The 16,575-nt window shown below is 36.3% G+C and overlaps 1 protein-coding gene across 1 annotated transcript; it reads left to right on the top strand.

Moving 5' to 3' along the window:
* Nucleotides 1-441: 441 nt before the first annotated feature.
* On the top strand, nucleotides 442-1,632 carry LOC143633966 (aquaporin TIP1-2-like). Its single transcript, XM_077102167.1, has 3 exons — nucleotides 442-637; nucleotides 837-1,087; nucleotides 1,175-1,632. The coding sequence occupies exons 1-3, from the start codon at nucleotides 505-507 to the stop codon at nucleotides 1,421-1,423; spliced, it is 633 nt and encodes a 210-aa protein (XP_076958282.1). The 5' UTR covers nucleotides 442-504; the 3' UTR covers nucleotides 1,424-1,632.
* The last annotated feature ends 14,943 nt before the right edge of the window (nucleotides 1,633-16,575 follow it).

A 16,575-nucleotide genomic window follows, 5' to 3' on the forward strand; every position in this document is an offset into this window, starting at 1 on the left:
TTGGAATGGTAAGGACATCATCTGATATCTCATTATCTTATCTTCTCTAGCAATCTCTTAATATACACTTATATTCAGAGCATTTTAGTCTGATTCTCACACCGGAGGGTGGTCACAAGGAGGAACCCCCCCCTTCTCAGTGACGAGCTTACGGTGTCTGTTTTGCAGGTCACCTGAAGAACAACTTTCTTTGCTGGACCTCATCCTCGTGGGAAACATCTATTTAACCCCCAGATTATCCGTAATCTGCCCGGGGTCACTTAGTGTTTCTTCAATTCCTTATTTCCACATGGCAACATCCAGACTACTTGGAGGCGCCTTACACGTAATATGGAATACGGGGCCAATCCCAAACCGGCTACCGTGCTACAACCGGTTTTTTTATAAAATTCTAATGTTGCACATTACACTTCTATATATAACTGTCACTAACCAAGTGCAATGTTATAACTTATATGCATATAAAAATCAGGTAACATTTAAGTAAGTTAACAAGTGTTAAAAATGCCGATTTCCAATATTGCCATCGGGACACTGGAGGTTGCTAGATCGCCGGATGCCTTAAAAGCGGCGCTTGCCGAGTTTATTTCAATGCTCATTTTTGTTTTTGCCGGTGAAGGTGCTGGCATGGCTTTTGGTGAGTCATTGTCTCACTTAGAAGACTTTTTATTTTTTTTTAATTAAAGTAGAAGTAACATTTGTCGTTTTAAAAAAAATATTAATGATGTGACAATTATTTATAGGGGTAGTGTAACAAGTAAAAAGCTATGCATTTAAAAATACAATATCACTTTTCATGAAATGAATTGATGATTTGTGATTTTTTATATTTGCAGCAAAGCTAACTGATGGTGGAGCTGCGACACCGGCTGGGCTCATTTCAGCTTCAATATCACATGCTTTTGCACTCTTTGTGGCCGTTTCGGTTGGTTCTAACATATCAGGAGGTCATGTGAACCCAGCCGTGACATTCAGGTTGTTTGTGGGTGGTCACATTTCGTTTTTGAGGAGTGTTTTATATTGGATAGCTCAGTTGCTCGGCTCGGTGGTCGCTTGTTTGCTTCTAAAGATTGCAACTGGTGGTTTGGTAAGTTTGTGAGCAAAATATATTCATCTCATTTACAAGTAACAATAATAACAACTAAGTTATTTGAATATATATATATTTGTGTAGGAAACATCGGCTTTTGCTTTATCAGCGGGTGTAGGTGAATGGAACGCGGTGGTGTTTGAGATAGTTATGACTTTTGGATTAGTGTACACGGTGTATGCAACAGCCGTTGATCCTAAGAAGGGCGATTTGGGGATTATTGCACCAATAGCAATTGGTTTCATAGTGGGTGCAAACATCTTAGCTGGTGGTGCATTTGATGGTGCATCCATGAACCCTGCGGTGTCCTTTGGTCCAGTTGTGGTCAGCTGAACCTGGAACAGTCACTGGGTCTACTGGCTAGGCCCGTTTTTGGGTGCGGGTTTCACGGCACTTGTCTACGAGGTTATCTTTATTGGGTCAAGTACTCATGAGTGTCTCCCAACCACAGATTATTAAGAATCAGATTGAGTGTCTTGAATTGTGTTTATGTTTTGTTTGGTGTTTTTAATTTTAATTAGTCTGGTGATAAGCCTTTTGGTTATGTACTCAATTAATCGAATATTTCCTGTTGCATCAAGTTGTGAATTTATTCATTTTGGGCCATTAGAAGTGTTTTGTCCCAAACATAACAGATAAACAATTAAAAATGTCTGGACCCGTTAATTAACTTAACAAGAAATAGCAGATATTCTAGGTCCAAAAACAAAAACATGGATTAATAAATGGAGTATATTTCAACAATCCCCCTTAATCCATTTAGTAGGTTGAGCCATACAAACTTGTAAGCAATCCATTTACATACACGGTCATTAGGTTAACCCTGCAATCTTTTGGTAAACCTAACTTGTAAGCAATATATTTCGGACCATTTATCGTTCCTTGAAGCCATTTTGCAACTGCCTTAATTCCTCTTTCACAAATACTTAGAGATCCAAAAGTTCAATCTCCAATCCATTTGGTGTCTTTTGGTTGTTTGATAAAATCATTAAAAGCCAGTTGACAAGTTGATCTTACGAAATCTATCCTAAATGATTACTTGAATTCCATTACATAGTTATGAATGTAACATATCAAAGACAGTTACACAAGTTTCCATTGAACTAACGGCAAATGGCTTTATAGTATGGAATTCTACTTCAACGTCATCACAAATTATGGATACCTTTACACGTATGATCATAGTAATCTTCAACAAAGGTTTCATACTTTCATCTATAACTATGAACATTTTTCTTTAATTTGGTCACATATATAACTCACACTATATAGGAGTAGTCTATATAATTTGTGAAGCATATCATTTATACCCAAATCTTACACCAATTCCGTATTCAGTACGCGGTACTAAAAAAAATCCTTGGCTTTTATAACGTTTAGTAAGGGTGCCCTACGTACTTAATTACACTAGCATTTTGATGCTTAATGACGATACCTCAGACAAGTGAAACAACGTACCTTATTCCTTAGAATGAAACCACCGGTGGCATTTGCTGCATTATCATGGATAATCCTCTCATGAGTACACCTCGCTTAAAGCCTTTTGCTTTGTGGATTGACATCTTTGAAATGATCACCCTTTGGTTCAACTAACCACCCCACACTTGCTTTTCGATGCACTTTTCCAAAGAGACGTTGCCAATTTTTAATCCCGCAAGGCCCCTAGTAATTCTCTTATGTCCATTCATCAAACCAATATTGTCTTCCCCGCAAGCATGCTCATTCTCAACAACTTGTTCAGAGACTTTTGGTTTCCAATCATCTTTTCCCGTAACAATAGGTGGCACAAGAGAATCATTTGTACTTGTAGGTGGGTTTGAATAAAGTTAGTAAAACTAGAAATTCGCTAAAGGGGGAACAAATTCATAGCTTTTATAACAAAACCTTCAAGATTTGCTTAGATAGCAGCGATATGGGAAGTTAATACAAAAGAAGACAGCCTATTGTACCTCTTTTAAATAAGTAAATCAACTTCAACCTACAACAGTTGAGTTTTCTTTTGTATTCGCTCCCCATGAAAGCAAATTGAGTGAATTCGCGTTGTCACCAAGATACATGAACTTGAGTGTGTTTCTATATAAACCATGAATTAGCCCCCATATAGGGAATTGCCTAGCTTAACAATCTTTTTCCAATATCACCTAGAAGTAGGGGTGACAATCTTGATCCATGGGTTGAATGGGTTGTATTAAAATTTATAAGATGGGTCAGAATGGGTCAAATTAAAAAAAGAAAATGAGTGAAACGGGTCAAAACGGGTTGACATTTTTCGAGGGGTTTTTTTTATGGAACGAGAAAAACGGATGAAACTTTTTGGTATTTTTACTTGTTAAGTTTTTTATTTATATTTCGAGTTATAATTTTTTAATTATTTTTTTTTGAATTTTTGGTGAGGGGTTTTGAAATGGGTTTTGAAATTGGGTCAAACTAAAAAAAGAATAATTGAAACGGGTCAAAACGGGTTAACATTTCTCAGAATAATTTTGTTTTGTTTTGTTGTTTTTATGGAACGAGAAAAACGGAGGAAACTTTTTGGTATTTTTACTTTTTAAGTTTTTGATTTATATTTCGAGTTATAATATTTTAGTTATTTTTTTTTGAATTTTTTGGTGAGGGGTTTTGAAATGGGTCAAAATGGGTTGAGATTTCAAAACCATTTAAAAACCCCTCACCAAAAAATTCAAAAATTATAACTCGAAATATAAATCAAAAACTTAAAAAGTAAAAATACCAAAAAGTTTCCTCCATTTTTCTCGTTCCATAAAAAAAACTCGAGAAATGTCAACCCGTTTTGACCCGTTTCGATCATTTTCTTTTTTTACTTTGACCCATTCTGACCCATCTTATACATTTTGATACAACAAATTCAACCCATGGATCAAGATTGCCACCCCTACCTAGAAGTATCATTGGTTTTATTAAATCACACTACTACAAAAACATCTATTAACACAGGTTATAAAAATGGTTTACAACGATATGATGGCCAACCGTTGAATAAGATGAAATTCACCGTTTTAAAAAGAACAATTTTCTAAACTCGTTGTAAATAAGTAGAAATAAGTATTGTTAATTGAACTTATTGAAAAGTAGCGTTGTTTATTGATAGCTAGTGCTGTTTAAAATATTGAAGTTTCCTTCACAACCGAATACCATTGTAATTAAGAAGAAAAGTAGCGTTGTTTATTGTATTTATTCAAAAGTAGCGTTGTTTATTATAAACTAGTGTTGTTTAAAGTTTTGAGGTTCCCTCCCACCATTATAGATAAGAAGAAAAGTAGTGTTGTATTGAACTTATTGTAAGGTAGCGTTGTTTATTGAAAGCTAGCGTTGTTTAAAGTTTTGAGATTCCCTCCCACTAATGTATAATGCTTTCAGTTTCCTCCTTTGAAAAATTTCATAAATTTTATCTTCTCTCTTTAACCTCTAAATATGGCTTTCTTAAAATCTCTCTCTCTCTCTCTTAATCCATTGTTCAAATTGCATATGCGTTTATCAAAATTTGTTTAAAATGAGGTATACTTCGTTGATTGTGTTTATAATTTTAGTTAGGGTTTATGAGGCTTTGATTTGTTATGTTAAAGATGTAGATCTCAGTTTACTTTATGTAATTTCAGTAAGGATTTGTTTATTATGCGCTTATGTTTAATGATCAGAATATTGCATCTGTTTAGGGTCATCGTTATGGTGAGATTGTTGATTGTTTGATGTCTCTGATTTAGTTACTTAATTACATATCCATTCCGTGATTGCCTTCATTCGCTAAACATAAATTTGCTTGTAAAAGGAAGAAGTTTTTTCTGTAATGATTCACTATAATTATGTATCTCGCTCTTTCGCTTTTTTAAGTTTTATTTGTTTGGGATAATTAATATTTAAAAAAGAGAGTGATTTATTGTTTTTGTAGTTATTCGATAATGAAATAATCATAAAATTAAAGAAAAACATAATGAACACCAAGTGTTTGATAAATAACATAAATGGGGATTATATATTGCCATAATAGTACATGCTTCCACTTCAAGCTCATCAAGTTCACAAAAAATATAACACTTACCAACAAAGTAATTTTTTTTGTTTGTTGATTTAGGTGATTTGAGAATTGTAAGGCTCCGGTCCCGGTGTCCTACTTTGGCGTTGGATTTACTCATAAACACAGTTCTAAATATCATATTGAAATAAAACTTTCGCGGAATAAATAAACCTTAAATCTTTCATTACATAAGTCTCAAATTAAAATAACATAAACATGTCTTTTTTAGTTCAAACATTAATAATTAAGTCTTCAGATGCCAGCTTCTTTATTCCTCTGCCATGTGCCCGCCTCAAGCCAGCTGCCTCATCTTACTCACCTGCGTGCATACTAAAAGTCAGCTACGCTGAGTGAGTTCTAGTTAATTAGACAACATACAATACGTTCACCAACTTACTTATATGTATCCAAAGACACATATTACTTTCTTTATACTTATTTCATACATATATATATATATACACACACACACTTTCATTCATACTTTATACTTTCATACTTTCATTCTATACATACTTACACATTTTAAAGAGCATTTCACCCTACTTTCCTCAAGTATTATTAGGGCCCGGTTCCCTCTTGCCTCGAATATTATTAAGGTCCGGTTCCCTCTTACCTAGAATATTATTAGGGTCCGGTTCCCTCTTTCCTCGAATATTATCAGGGTCTAGTTCCCTTTTCTACCATACAACCATACCTTACCTTTCTTTGTCATTATAAGTATAACCTTCATTCATACCTTCAATATTTACATTTGCATACATACATTATTCATACATACTTCTACACATTACCTCCCTTGATAATATGTGCAATATCCGGAGATCGTTCACGTACCGACAAACATCCATTCATAATATAAATATAACTATAACATATATCATTAGGACATACACTTACCACTTAAGTGTAACATCCTAAAGATTCTAATAATAAATAAAGAAAGTTGCTTTAAATTGTCGTGCCTTTAATAATATTAACTAACGTCTAATATGGAAAAGATCATGGACTTGGATTTAATTAAGATGGGTTAAGGATAATGGGCCTTAGGTCCATGGGACTTGGGGAATATAAATATCCTCCTAAACCACCATAAAACCCTAAACCTCATTTCATTCCATCTTAATCTCTACACACTCCAAACACACACACCATACGCGGCCGAGCAAGAGAGAGGTGAAATCCGAGCAAGAAAACGTGGTTCAAGATTTATACAAGATCCAAAGTTCATAAGCTAGCTAACCGAGACCAAAACGAAAACATAAAGGTATGATTTCGATCTTAAAGTTCATGTTTTAATAGACGCTTAGCCATGAAATTTGAAACTATAATAGATCGGGTCTAAACGAAACGTAAAGTAACGAACTTGATGCTAGGACGAATCCAATGAACCCATAAACATATACGGTTCGTATAGGATAAACCGTAAATCTTGTATTTGTGACAATCGTCAATTTTAGGTTAACTCCGTTAACTCAACTCCGTCAATTCAAACTTAAGATCATTGAATCTATAACGCACACCTCACTACATTTATACTAGGGTTTAAATGACGCTTGACAACTACTACATGTGTAGTCTTTCGGGAATTGCACCGAAACGCAAACGAGTTAACGCAAACAATTGGTGAATAAACGAAAAACGTCAAAACAATAATTATGTGATAATTATGTGTTAGACTTATGTGTTATGTGATAACATTGTATAAACGTTAACTCAATGTGCTAGAACTAGTTATTTAGGCTAGAAAAGTAACATTTGGAAGTTGAGGGACTAAAGTGTAACATGTTATTATAAATAATAACATAAACCTACCACCCTAACACTCTTTCTCTCCTCCCAAAACCGATCGGCCCTCCCTCTCATCCCTTTGGCAGCCGTCGACCTTCATACACACACATACAATCAAGATTGTTCAAGTTTGATCGAAGATTAAGGTGCTAGGAAGGTATAAACGACTATCCTATGCATCCTTTATACTTAATTTCGATTTTTAATGGGTTAATTACAAACCCTAGATTCCGAAAATCTCCATATAATGTGTTCATATGATTCGTTTGATTTGATGATGTATTGATGATGATTTGATAACTAGATTTGATATTATTACATGTTAATTGTTGTGTCTTTGATTTTGAGATCAAATAAAACCCTAACCATGTATGAATGGTGTAATTGATATGCATGGATAGTGGTTATGGTGTCTAGAATGTTATATGAATGAATTGTGGTCTATAGATGGTTAATATGTTGAGTTTTGTTGCAAACAGTTTCTGGACAGATTGTGTTGTTGATGTTCAATTGACTGTATTTGGGTGTAAATGTGAAAATTGGTTGAGATTATTGATACTAAAGTAAACTAGGTTGAGTCTAGTTTCTAAAGAATATAAATTTGCAATTTTTAGACGTGTAAAAGTTAACCTTTATGATTTTACAAAAATGTTGTGCAAAGCTGAGTTATTAGACCTGCTGTTAGGTTGTTTTGTAAATGTTATATCTCATGAACCACGAGACCAATTGGGTTGGTTCCACTTCTGGAAGTTGACATGTTGAGTTAGAAACCTAACCCAAGTGGTCTTGCATTTGTTGGATTTTTCGTTTAACGGGAATTTCAAATAAAATTCTGTTGCGCATGAATTTTACTGTTATGAGTTTGCTGTAATGTTTTGATCATTGTGAGAAACCTATGTGGAATAAAAATAAAATAAAATATGTTCTGGAAATCTAATACATGTATGCTTTTGTGATGATTTTTGGTAAATTAATTGAGATGCTATGATCGGTGCAATAGTACAATCTTTCAAGTAGAATTTCTGTCTCGGTGAAACTAGCTGCTGAATTTTGTGAAAATGAATGAAACATGATAATTGCTAGTTAATTGTTATGTTTTGACAAATTGCCCCTGCGGGAAATACTTGCTATATAATTGTGGTGTTTTGACCAAATTTCCCCTGCGGGGAATAGTTGCTAGTGATGTACATTATTAATATATGACACGTAAATAATTGTTCACACATGTATCGTATCACAAATGTACTTGTTAAGTCACACACGATTCACAAACAAACACGAAACGTATCTTGTGCTTAGGAATTATGTGCCGGGTCTAGAGACTCGATATTAGTTCCGATACTTAGAAAATCTCCTTGTTGTTTTAGAACGCTAGAGAGAGTTTTCTGTGACGCGCATCACTTGGTGATTTATTTTGGGAATTCTTCACAAACAGTGAGTTTCACTTACCCCTTTAAACTGTTTTAAACGCTTTTCACTTGGGGGAGATAACATACTCCGAAAACGCATTTAAGGTTTTGTTAGTAAATTATATATCACTTGTAAAGGCTAAGTGGCAAACGAAACAATTGAAGTCCTACACATCGAACCGGTTAATATTTGGATAATAGCGAGTCACTGTTGAGTAGTACTACTGGGTTTGACAAACCCCACCCAACGCTAAACTCGACTGGAGGTCGAGCGGGTGTAATTTTGGCTAACACGTACCATGGTCTGGATGACCTGGTGACAAGGCACTTGATAAACAGTCAGCTTCGGTGTCGAACACTTAGTAATACTTGTTGTATAGGCTAGCTACCTATCGATATATAATTGATTTAACACTATCTGGTAACGCAAAACGCTGAACGCAAACGCTAAACGATTTTTTAATATAAACTTGTGAACTCACCAACCTCGTGTTGACACTTTTAGTATGTTATTCTCAGGTAGCCGAGGCGGGCGCGCGGTATAGGATCATGCATGGTTTTTGAACATTCTGATATGCAAACATGTTTTTAACTATTATTACTTGGGTTTTTAAGTCGTCCTGCGTGACGCAACTTTTGTCTTTTAGTTTTTACGCTTCCGCATTTATTTTCATTTAAACGTTTTTATGGTTTGATTATAACTAATGATTCCGATCCTGTTAGTTCACACCCTCTGACGGTAAAACTCCGTTAGTGGATTTTGAGGGTGTGACAGTATTAAGCGTTTTTGAACTTAAAGGTCCAAACTTTACGTGTTTTCGTGTCAAACCTTATCCAAAAACGACCATAGGAATGATCGCGGGTTAGTCAAATACCATACCCATGGATTTCTCGGTAAAACGATGATGATTTTGGGGATTTAGGATGAACAGTGGTGGCTGCTGCAGACGAAGTTCGCTTGCAAGCAAGTTCGCCTAACTAATTAACTTCGCCTGAGTTAAGTTCGCTCAAAGCTAACTTCGCCTGAGTTAAGTTCGCTCAACGCTAACTTCGCCTGAGTTAAGTTCGCTCAATGCTAACTTCGCCTGAGTTAAGTTCGCTGAATGCTTAACTTCGCCTAATGTTAAGTTCGCTTAATGTTAAGTTCGCTTATTGTTAAGTTCGCCCCTTGGACCCTGCTAGGGGCTGCCGCCCCTAGACCCCGCTGCCAGGGGTGCTGCCCCCGGACCCCCGTTCGTTGTAGTTAATTGATACATGTAAATATTATACAGTTAGCCGTGCACAGCTCAAGAATGGAATAACGATTAACGGAGAGCGTAACAGGATTCAGGTGAGTTTCTAGCCCCATTTATGTGTTATGTTTTCGGGGCTGTGTGCATACTCAATATGTTTGTTAATACGCTTATCCTAAGAGATAAGTGTATGCCTTATGTGAATAATGTGAAATGTATGAATAATTGCTTGATGGTACGTGAACGATCTTCGGATATTGCACGTACTGTCAGGTTGTAACGCTATATATAAGGTAAGTAAGATATGTATGCTTATGTGTATGAACGTGATAAAGTTAATAAAAGAAGGAAAGGATGGTTGTATGGTTGTATGGTTACGGAAAGGGTACCGAGCCCTAATAATGCTCGAGGTATGTCACACCCTCAAAATCCACTAACGGAGTTTTACCGTCAGAGGGTGTGAACTAACAGGATCGGAATCATTAGTTATAATCAAACCATAAATAAAGTTTTCAAACCACGAAAACGTTTAAGTGTAAATAAGTGCGGAAGCGTAAAAACCATAAACCAAGCGTTGCGTCACGCAGGACGACTTAAAACCCATTAACAATAGTTTAAAACAAGTTTGCATAAACAGTAACGTTCAAATTAATGCATGATCCTATACCGCGCGCCCGCCTCGGCTACCTGAGAATAACATACTAAAAGTGTCAACACGAGGTTGGTGAGTTCACAAGTTTATATAAAATAAAGTTTTGCGTTTACGTTTGCGTTTAGCGTTTTGCGTTTAGCGTTACCAGATAATGTTAAATCGATTATATATCTATAGGTAGCTAGCCTATAAAGCAAGTATTACTAAGTGTTCGACACCGAAGCTGACTGTTTATCATGTGCTTTGCCACCAGGTCTATCCCGACCATGGTAATGTGTTAGCCAAAATTACACCCACTCGACCTCCAGTCGAGCTTAGCGTTGGGTGGGGTTTGTCAAACCCAGTAGTACTACTCAACAGTGACTCGCTATTTTCCAATACTAAACGGTTCGATGTGTAGGACTTCAATTGTTTCGTTTGCCACTTAGCCTTTACAAGTGATATATAATTTCATAACAAAATCTAAAAGCGTTTCGGAGTATGTTATCTCCCCCCAAGTGAAAAGCGTTTAAAAAGTTTAAAAGGGGAAAGTGAAACTCACTGTTTGCGAAGAATTCCCAAAAACAAGTCACCCAAGTGATGCGCGTCGCAGAAAACTCTCACTAGCGTTCTATAACAACAAGGAGATTTTCTAAGAGTCGGAACTATTATCGAGTCTCTAGACTCGGCACATAATACCTATGCACAAAATACGTTTCGTGTTTCGTTTGTGACTCGTGTGTGACTTAACAAACACATTTGTGATACGTTACGTGTGTGAACAACTATTTACGTGTCAAGTGTTAATGTTGTACATATTTAGCAAATATTCCCCGCAAGGGCAATTTGGTCAAAACATAACAATCATCTAGTAATTATTCCCCGCAAGGGCAATTTAGTCAAAACATAACAATTATCTAATAACAGCACGTTTCATGTATTTTCACAAAGTTCAGCAACTAGTTTCATCACGACAGAATTCTACTTGATAGACTACCCTATTCAACAGATCATAGTATCTCAATTAATTCACCAAAAATCGTCACAAAAGAACACATGTGTTAGGTTTCCAGAACATATTTTATTATATTTTTATTCCACATAGATTTCTCACAATGATCAAAACATTACAGGAAACTCACAACAATCAAATTCATGCGCAACAGAATGTTATTTGAAATTTCCGTTAAATGAGAAATCTAATTAATGGAAGACCAATTGGGTTAGGTTCTTAACTCAACAAGTTAACTTCCAGAAGTGGAACCAACCCATTTGGTCTTGTAGTTCATGAGATATAATATTTATAAAACAACTTAACAGCAGGTCTCACAACTCAGATTTGCACTTCAGTTTTGTAAAATCATAAAGATTAACTTTTACTCGTCCAAAAATTACAAACTTGGACTTTATAGAAACTAGACTCAACATAGTACACTGTAGTATTAATAATCTCGACCAATTCTCACATTCACACCCCGTTACAGTAAATTGAACCTCAACAACACAATCTGTCCAGAAACAGTTCGCATCCAAACTCAACATATTAATCATCTATAGACCACAATCCGTTCATATGACATTCTAGACATCATAATCACTATCCATGCACATCAATTACACACTACATACATGATTAGGGTTTTACTTGAACTCAAAATCAAAGAAACAAGCGATTAACATGCAATAACATCAATTTTAGTTATCAAATCAACAATCAATACATAATTAAACATCATCAAATCAAAACAAAGCATATGAGCACCATATATAAAACTTTCGAATCTAGGGTTTAGAATTAAACCTTCAAAAGCACAAAAACAAGCAAGAGGAAGGTGAGAGATGACTAGAAATGGGTGTAGGATGCTTCAATTGTGAAAAAAAAGATCAAAAAGAGGTGATATGGTGGTGTGTGTGGGCTGCCGATCGCAAGGGAGAAGGGGGGGGGGCTGCCGTCGGTTTTGAGAGAGGGAAAGAGAGGATTAGGGTTTTTGATTAATATTATTTAATAACAATATGTTACACTTAAGTCCCTCAACTTTCAAATGTTACTTTTCTAGCTTAATTAACTTAGTTCTTGTTTCTTGTTTAGCATCACACATAATATAATCAAGTAACACATATGTTAACATAAGGTTATCACGTATTTGTTGTTTTGATGTTCGTCATTTGTTCACCAATGGTTAGCGTCAACTCGTTTGCGTTTCGGTGCAATTCCCGAAAGACTACACATGTAGTAATTGTCAAGCGTCATTTAAAACCTTATTTTAAATGTAATGAGATGTGCGTTCTAGATCAAGTGATCTTAAGTTTGAATTGACGGAGTTTGAGTTAACGGAGTTAACCTGAAATTGACGAGTGTCACAAGGTATGATGTATGGTTGTATGGTAACGAAGAGGGAATCGAACCCTACTAATATTCCAGAACTAGGGAACCGAACCCTACTAATATTCGAGGAAGGAGGGTACAGAGCCCTAATAATACTCGAGGAAGGAGGGTACCGAGCCCTAATAATACTCGAGGAAGGAGGGTACCGAGCCCTAATAATACTCGAGGAATGTAGGGCGTAATGCTCTTTATAACATAAGATATGAAAGCAAGTTAGTACAAAAGAAAGTATGAAAGTATGAAAGTATGATTGAAAGAATATAAGTCTATGTGTATTGTATAATGTATGATTAACTAGAACTCACTCAGCGTAGCTGACTTTTAGTATGCACGCAGGTTAGTAGGATGAGGCAGCTCGCTTGAGGAGACACGTGGCACTGAATAAGAGGCTGGCATCGGAAGATTCAAGACGTTTAAGTTTAATGTTTTGTTCATTTTGAAAGACAAGATGTTGTTTTAAGACAAGATGTGTTTTGCTATGAAATGTTTTACGAAAGTTTTTATATTCCGCGAATGTTTTAATTAACTCTGATATTTAGAACTGCGTTTATGAGTAAATCCAACACGAAAGTAGGGCTACCAGTAACGGGGCCTTACATTAAGGTAAGTGTATTAGCATTCACATTGAGTTTACACACAGCCCCGAAAACATAACAAGGAAATGGGGCTAAAAACTTACCTGAATCCGGCTACGTTCGGAGTTAATAGTAATCCCCTTCTTTAATTGAGCACGACTAACTGTTAAGCATATATATTTGTTAAGTAACCTCGTAACTACTTTTGTTGGCACTTTTAGCTAATTAATGTATTTATGGTTATTTGCTAATCGGGTCTAAACTGGTGGGCTAGCTATATTTAAGTTAGCAAGCTCGTGGGCTTAGCTAAGTCTGGCCCAGCAGTCATCAGGTTCAGATTGGGCTGAACCAGGTTGAATCGAATCGAATGGTTCAATTTCGATTCGAATGGGCCCTTAATTCGAATCAAGCCTTTTATTCGAACGAACCTTCTGTTCAATTTAAACATTCTATTCGAGTGGGTTCTCCATTCGAATCGACCTTTTATTCAAACGAATCCCTGCTTGCTTCGGTATTCTATTTGCATGGACCTCTTTTTTTTTCTTCCCTTTTCTAATTGAATGCTCTCCATTCGAATACTTGCTTCTCATTCGAATATATCCACTGTTGGGGTAATAACACTCTTATTATCATTATCATTTCATGCGTTAACACCCATTCTCATATTTTAGCGTTATATCACCCCTTAAACGTTTTCCTTTCCATCCTAGACCAAGATCTAGCTTACCTATCAATAAAGTTTACACGTTTATTGATTTCGAACTTATTTAAGCTAGATCTAGGGTTATTATAAGAACCGTACATAGTTACGAGTTCATCAAGTTCACTTTTAACATCAAGTTTACATTTTTCTCAGATAATAAGGTCCGATTTACTATCCTACTAAGTTTCATGCAAAACTGACTTCGTTTACCCGTTCTTTTCACAAACCGAACACTACTCGTTTTACCCGAAACGAACCAACTAACTCGTTTACTATCAAGTTCAATACTTTATCAATAATCATGACCCGATCTATCATTCTACCAAGTTTCATGTAAATCCGTGCACGAAAAGTAAGCTTTTTTTTTTAACAAAAACGTACCTTTGAGGTTTTTGTCTCAAATCACTCGAGAAGCCAAAAACCCTATCAAACGAATCCAACTTGAGTGATTCAAGCGGCCACGGAACCGTCTCACCGAGATCTACCAGCGTCACCAATTGCCAACACCGGAATCCGCTGCTACAGTCGCTGGAAAATTGAACCAGTTGCCGGAAAACTCAATTTATAGTTGCTACGGTTTTGATAATAAAATCCGGACTTCTCGACCTCTGATCGAAGATCTGATTTGTGGGAATCTTCATTTATATGCCATGAACTCTCAGTTAAAATTTGAGACCGATCCGACGATTAGATCTCTGGGAATCGTTGTGTCTTTGTGGGTGGTTTTCTCAAAAACGGGAATTGGAGAAGTGTGTGTTTTTGATGGTGTAGGCTATGGTGTAGAGATGAATGAAAATGGAAAGGATTAGGGTTTAAGGGGTATTTATACTCCCTTAAGCTAGCCCTGCTTGCGGTGCGCACATATGATGTATATATGTGTGAACCCTCGGGTGGGCAAAAGTGAAATTGCACTAATTTTGACGTTATTTTACTAATCTCGTGAAAATAACGTTAAAAGTGACGGACGGTTAATCAGGCATCATGTAGTGGCGTTGATAGCCGAAAGACAAGGGTACATGCACCGATCAGCCGGTGTCCCGATGATTGAGTGCTATGTGCCTTATGTCCAAGGCTTGATGCAAAACTACTATCGAGCCTGGGGTCTCACCGGAAGTAGCCTCTCTATCCTTATGGGGTAGAGGTAAGGCTGTCTACATCTTACCCTCCTCAGACCCTACTATAGCTTTGCTATTGGTGGGATATACTGAGTACGTTGATGATGATGATGATGATGATGATTATACTCCCTTAAGCCCATAGACCTTAGACCCATCTTTCCTTTTTGATCCATAATCAATTCCATCTAATTAGGCTACTTATCCTTTCATCTTTATTATTTTATTATTTTCTATTAACTCAAGTAAACTTTTCCACCATAAATAAATAATATATTAATTATTTATTCTTAGAAATTTCGGGATGTTACAAGAATACCGACCATCTACTTAGGTTTTGTTAATTGCAAGTAGTACTTGGTACGTCGCATTGTAGATAACGATTTTTTGACTAGTTTTCAAGTAAATTCCCGGGATACAGTGAGTTTAGAAGGTCGCCCCCGATGAGTCAAAACTCGCTACCGAACGGGATTTGCCAGGCTAGAACTACATGTAATTAATAAAACTACCTTCAAGTATCCGTGGTATTCTCAAGCCACCTAGCATTTACTGTAGTGGAGTGGCATCCCAAACCACATCACCATGTTAATCTCCACCAAAGTTCACCAAACCAATTCTAATAGGCTCCAAGAAGAAGTGAGTCTCTTTGGGCGCTGGCCTGGTAATGGGCGCAAGAGCTTAGGGTGTGAGTCCGCATTTTATTTGCCATCCAATAAAATTATCCAACTCATATTTTCATATTAAAAAACATATTAAAAATAATTTTCTTTTTTGTTTAAACTCTTACGTGTCTTTTATGTGAAAGTTAGTGAGAGCATCTGTTGCTACATTGTAGTCACATTTTCACTTTTTATTTAAATCACTGTATACGATTTAGACATGCAAAAGTTCACTACGTCACTAGAACTTGTAAACGCAATCCCAACATTGATAACGACCAAATATTCAATAATTAATGTGATGTTTGTTTAAGAGGTAAAATGTTTGCTTTTTGCGGACCACATCGGTAGCCATCTATAGAAGAAGAGGTGGACCAAACATATGCAGTTTGCAAGAAAAAAAATTGTTTGTTTTCAACTTATGAAGACTTGTAAAATAAAGTGAAATTTAAACAATTTTTCAAATTCTCAGTTCAATCCTAAACATAAACAATTTTTGAAGTGCTCAATTTAAACCTAAACAATTTTTAAACACACAAATCAAGTTCCTAATTTAAACCTAAACATATTCAAACCAAGTGACACTAATCACAAAACATAACGTAATCGGTTATATTGCATGCGGGTGGAGATTTGTCGACGGGTGTGGCATGAAGAAGGTGGTGCGGTGGCTATTGCGGCAGTGGGGGTGAATGTGAAGGGGGAGACATCGGGTTGAATGGAGGTCCGACGACGGACGACTGTGGGGGTGGAAGTGAGGGAGTGACGACGGTGGGGGTGGAGGAGAGGAGGATGTCTTTTTTTATATAAGGATTAGGGTTTCTAACTTTGAAAAAGTTAGAAGACTATAGTTCAGGTCTTCTAGGATAAAAGGGCGCACATACATTTTTAATGCAATTTTTTCCAAAAAACAAACACACTGCATACCTAAACGTCTGCGCGACGCAGACA

Source organism: Bidens hawaiensis, unplaced genomic scaffold, assembly GCF_021521415.1.
Source record: "Bidens hawaiensis isolate Kalapana, Puna unplaced genomic scaffold, B.hawaiensis_p1.1 tig00006961_1, whole genome shotgun sequence".
Lineage (NCBI taxonomy): Eukaryota > Viridiplantae > Streptophyta > Magnoliopsida > Asterales > Asteraceae > Bidens > Bidens hawaiensis.

Excerpts from the sequence above, each read along its gene's own strand:
- LOC143633966 (XM_077102167.1), top strand. The coding sequence starts at position 505 with ATGCCGATTTCCAATATTGCCATCGGGACACTGGAGGTTGCTAGATCG. Across the intron at positions 638-836 it reads AGGTGCTGGCATGGCTTTTG|CAAAGCTAACTGATGGTGGA; the intron begins GTGAGTCATTGT and ends TTATATTTGCAG. Across the intron at positions 1,088-1,174 it reads AGATTGCAACTGGTGGTTTG|GAAACATCGGCTTTTGCTTT; the intron begins GTAAGTTTGTGA and ends ATATTTGTGTAG.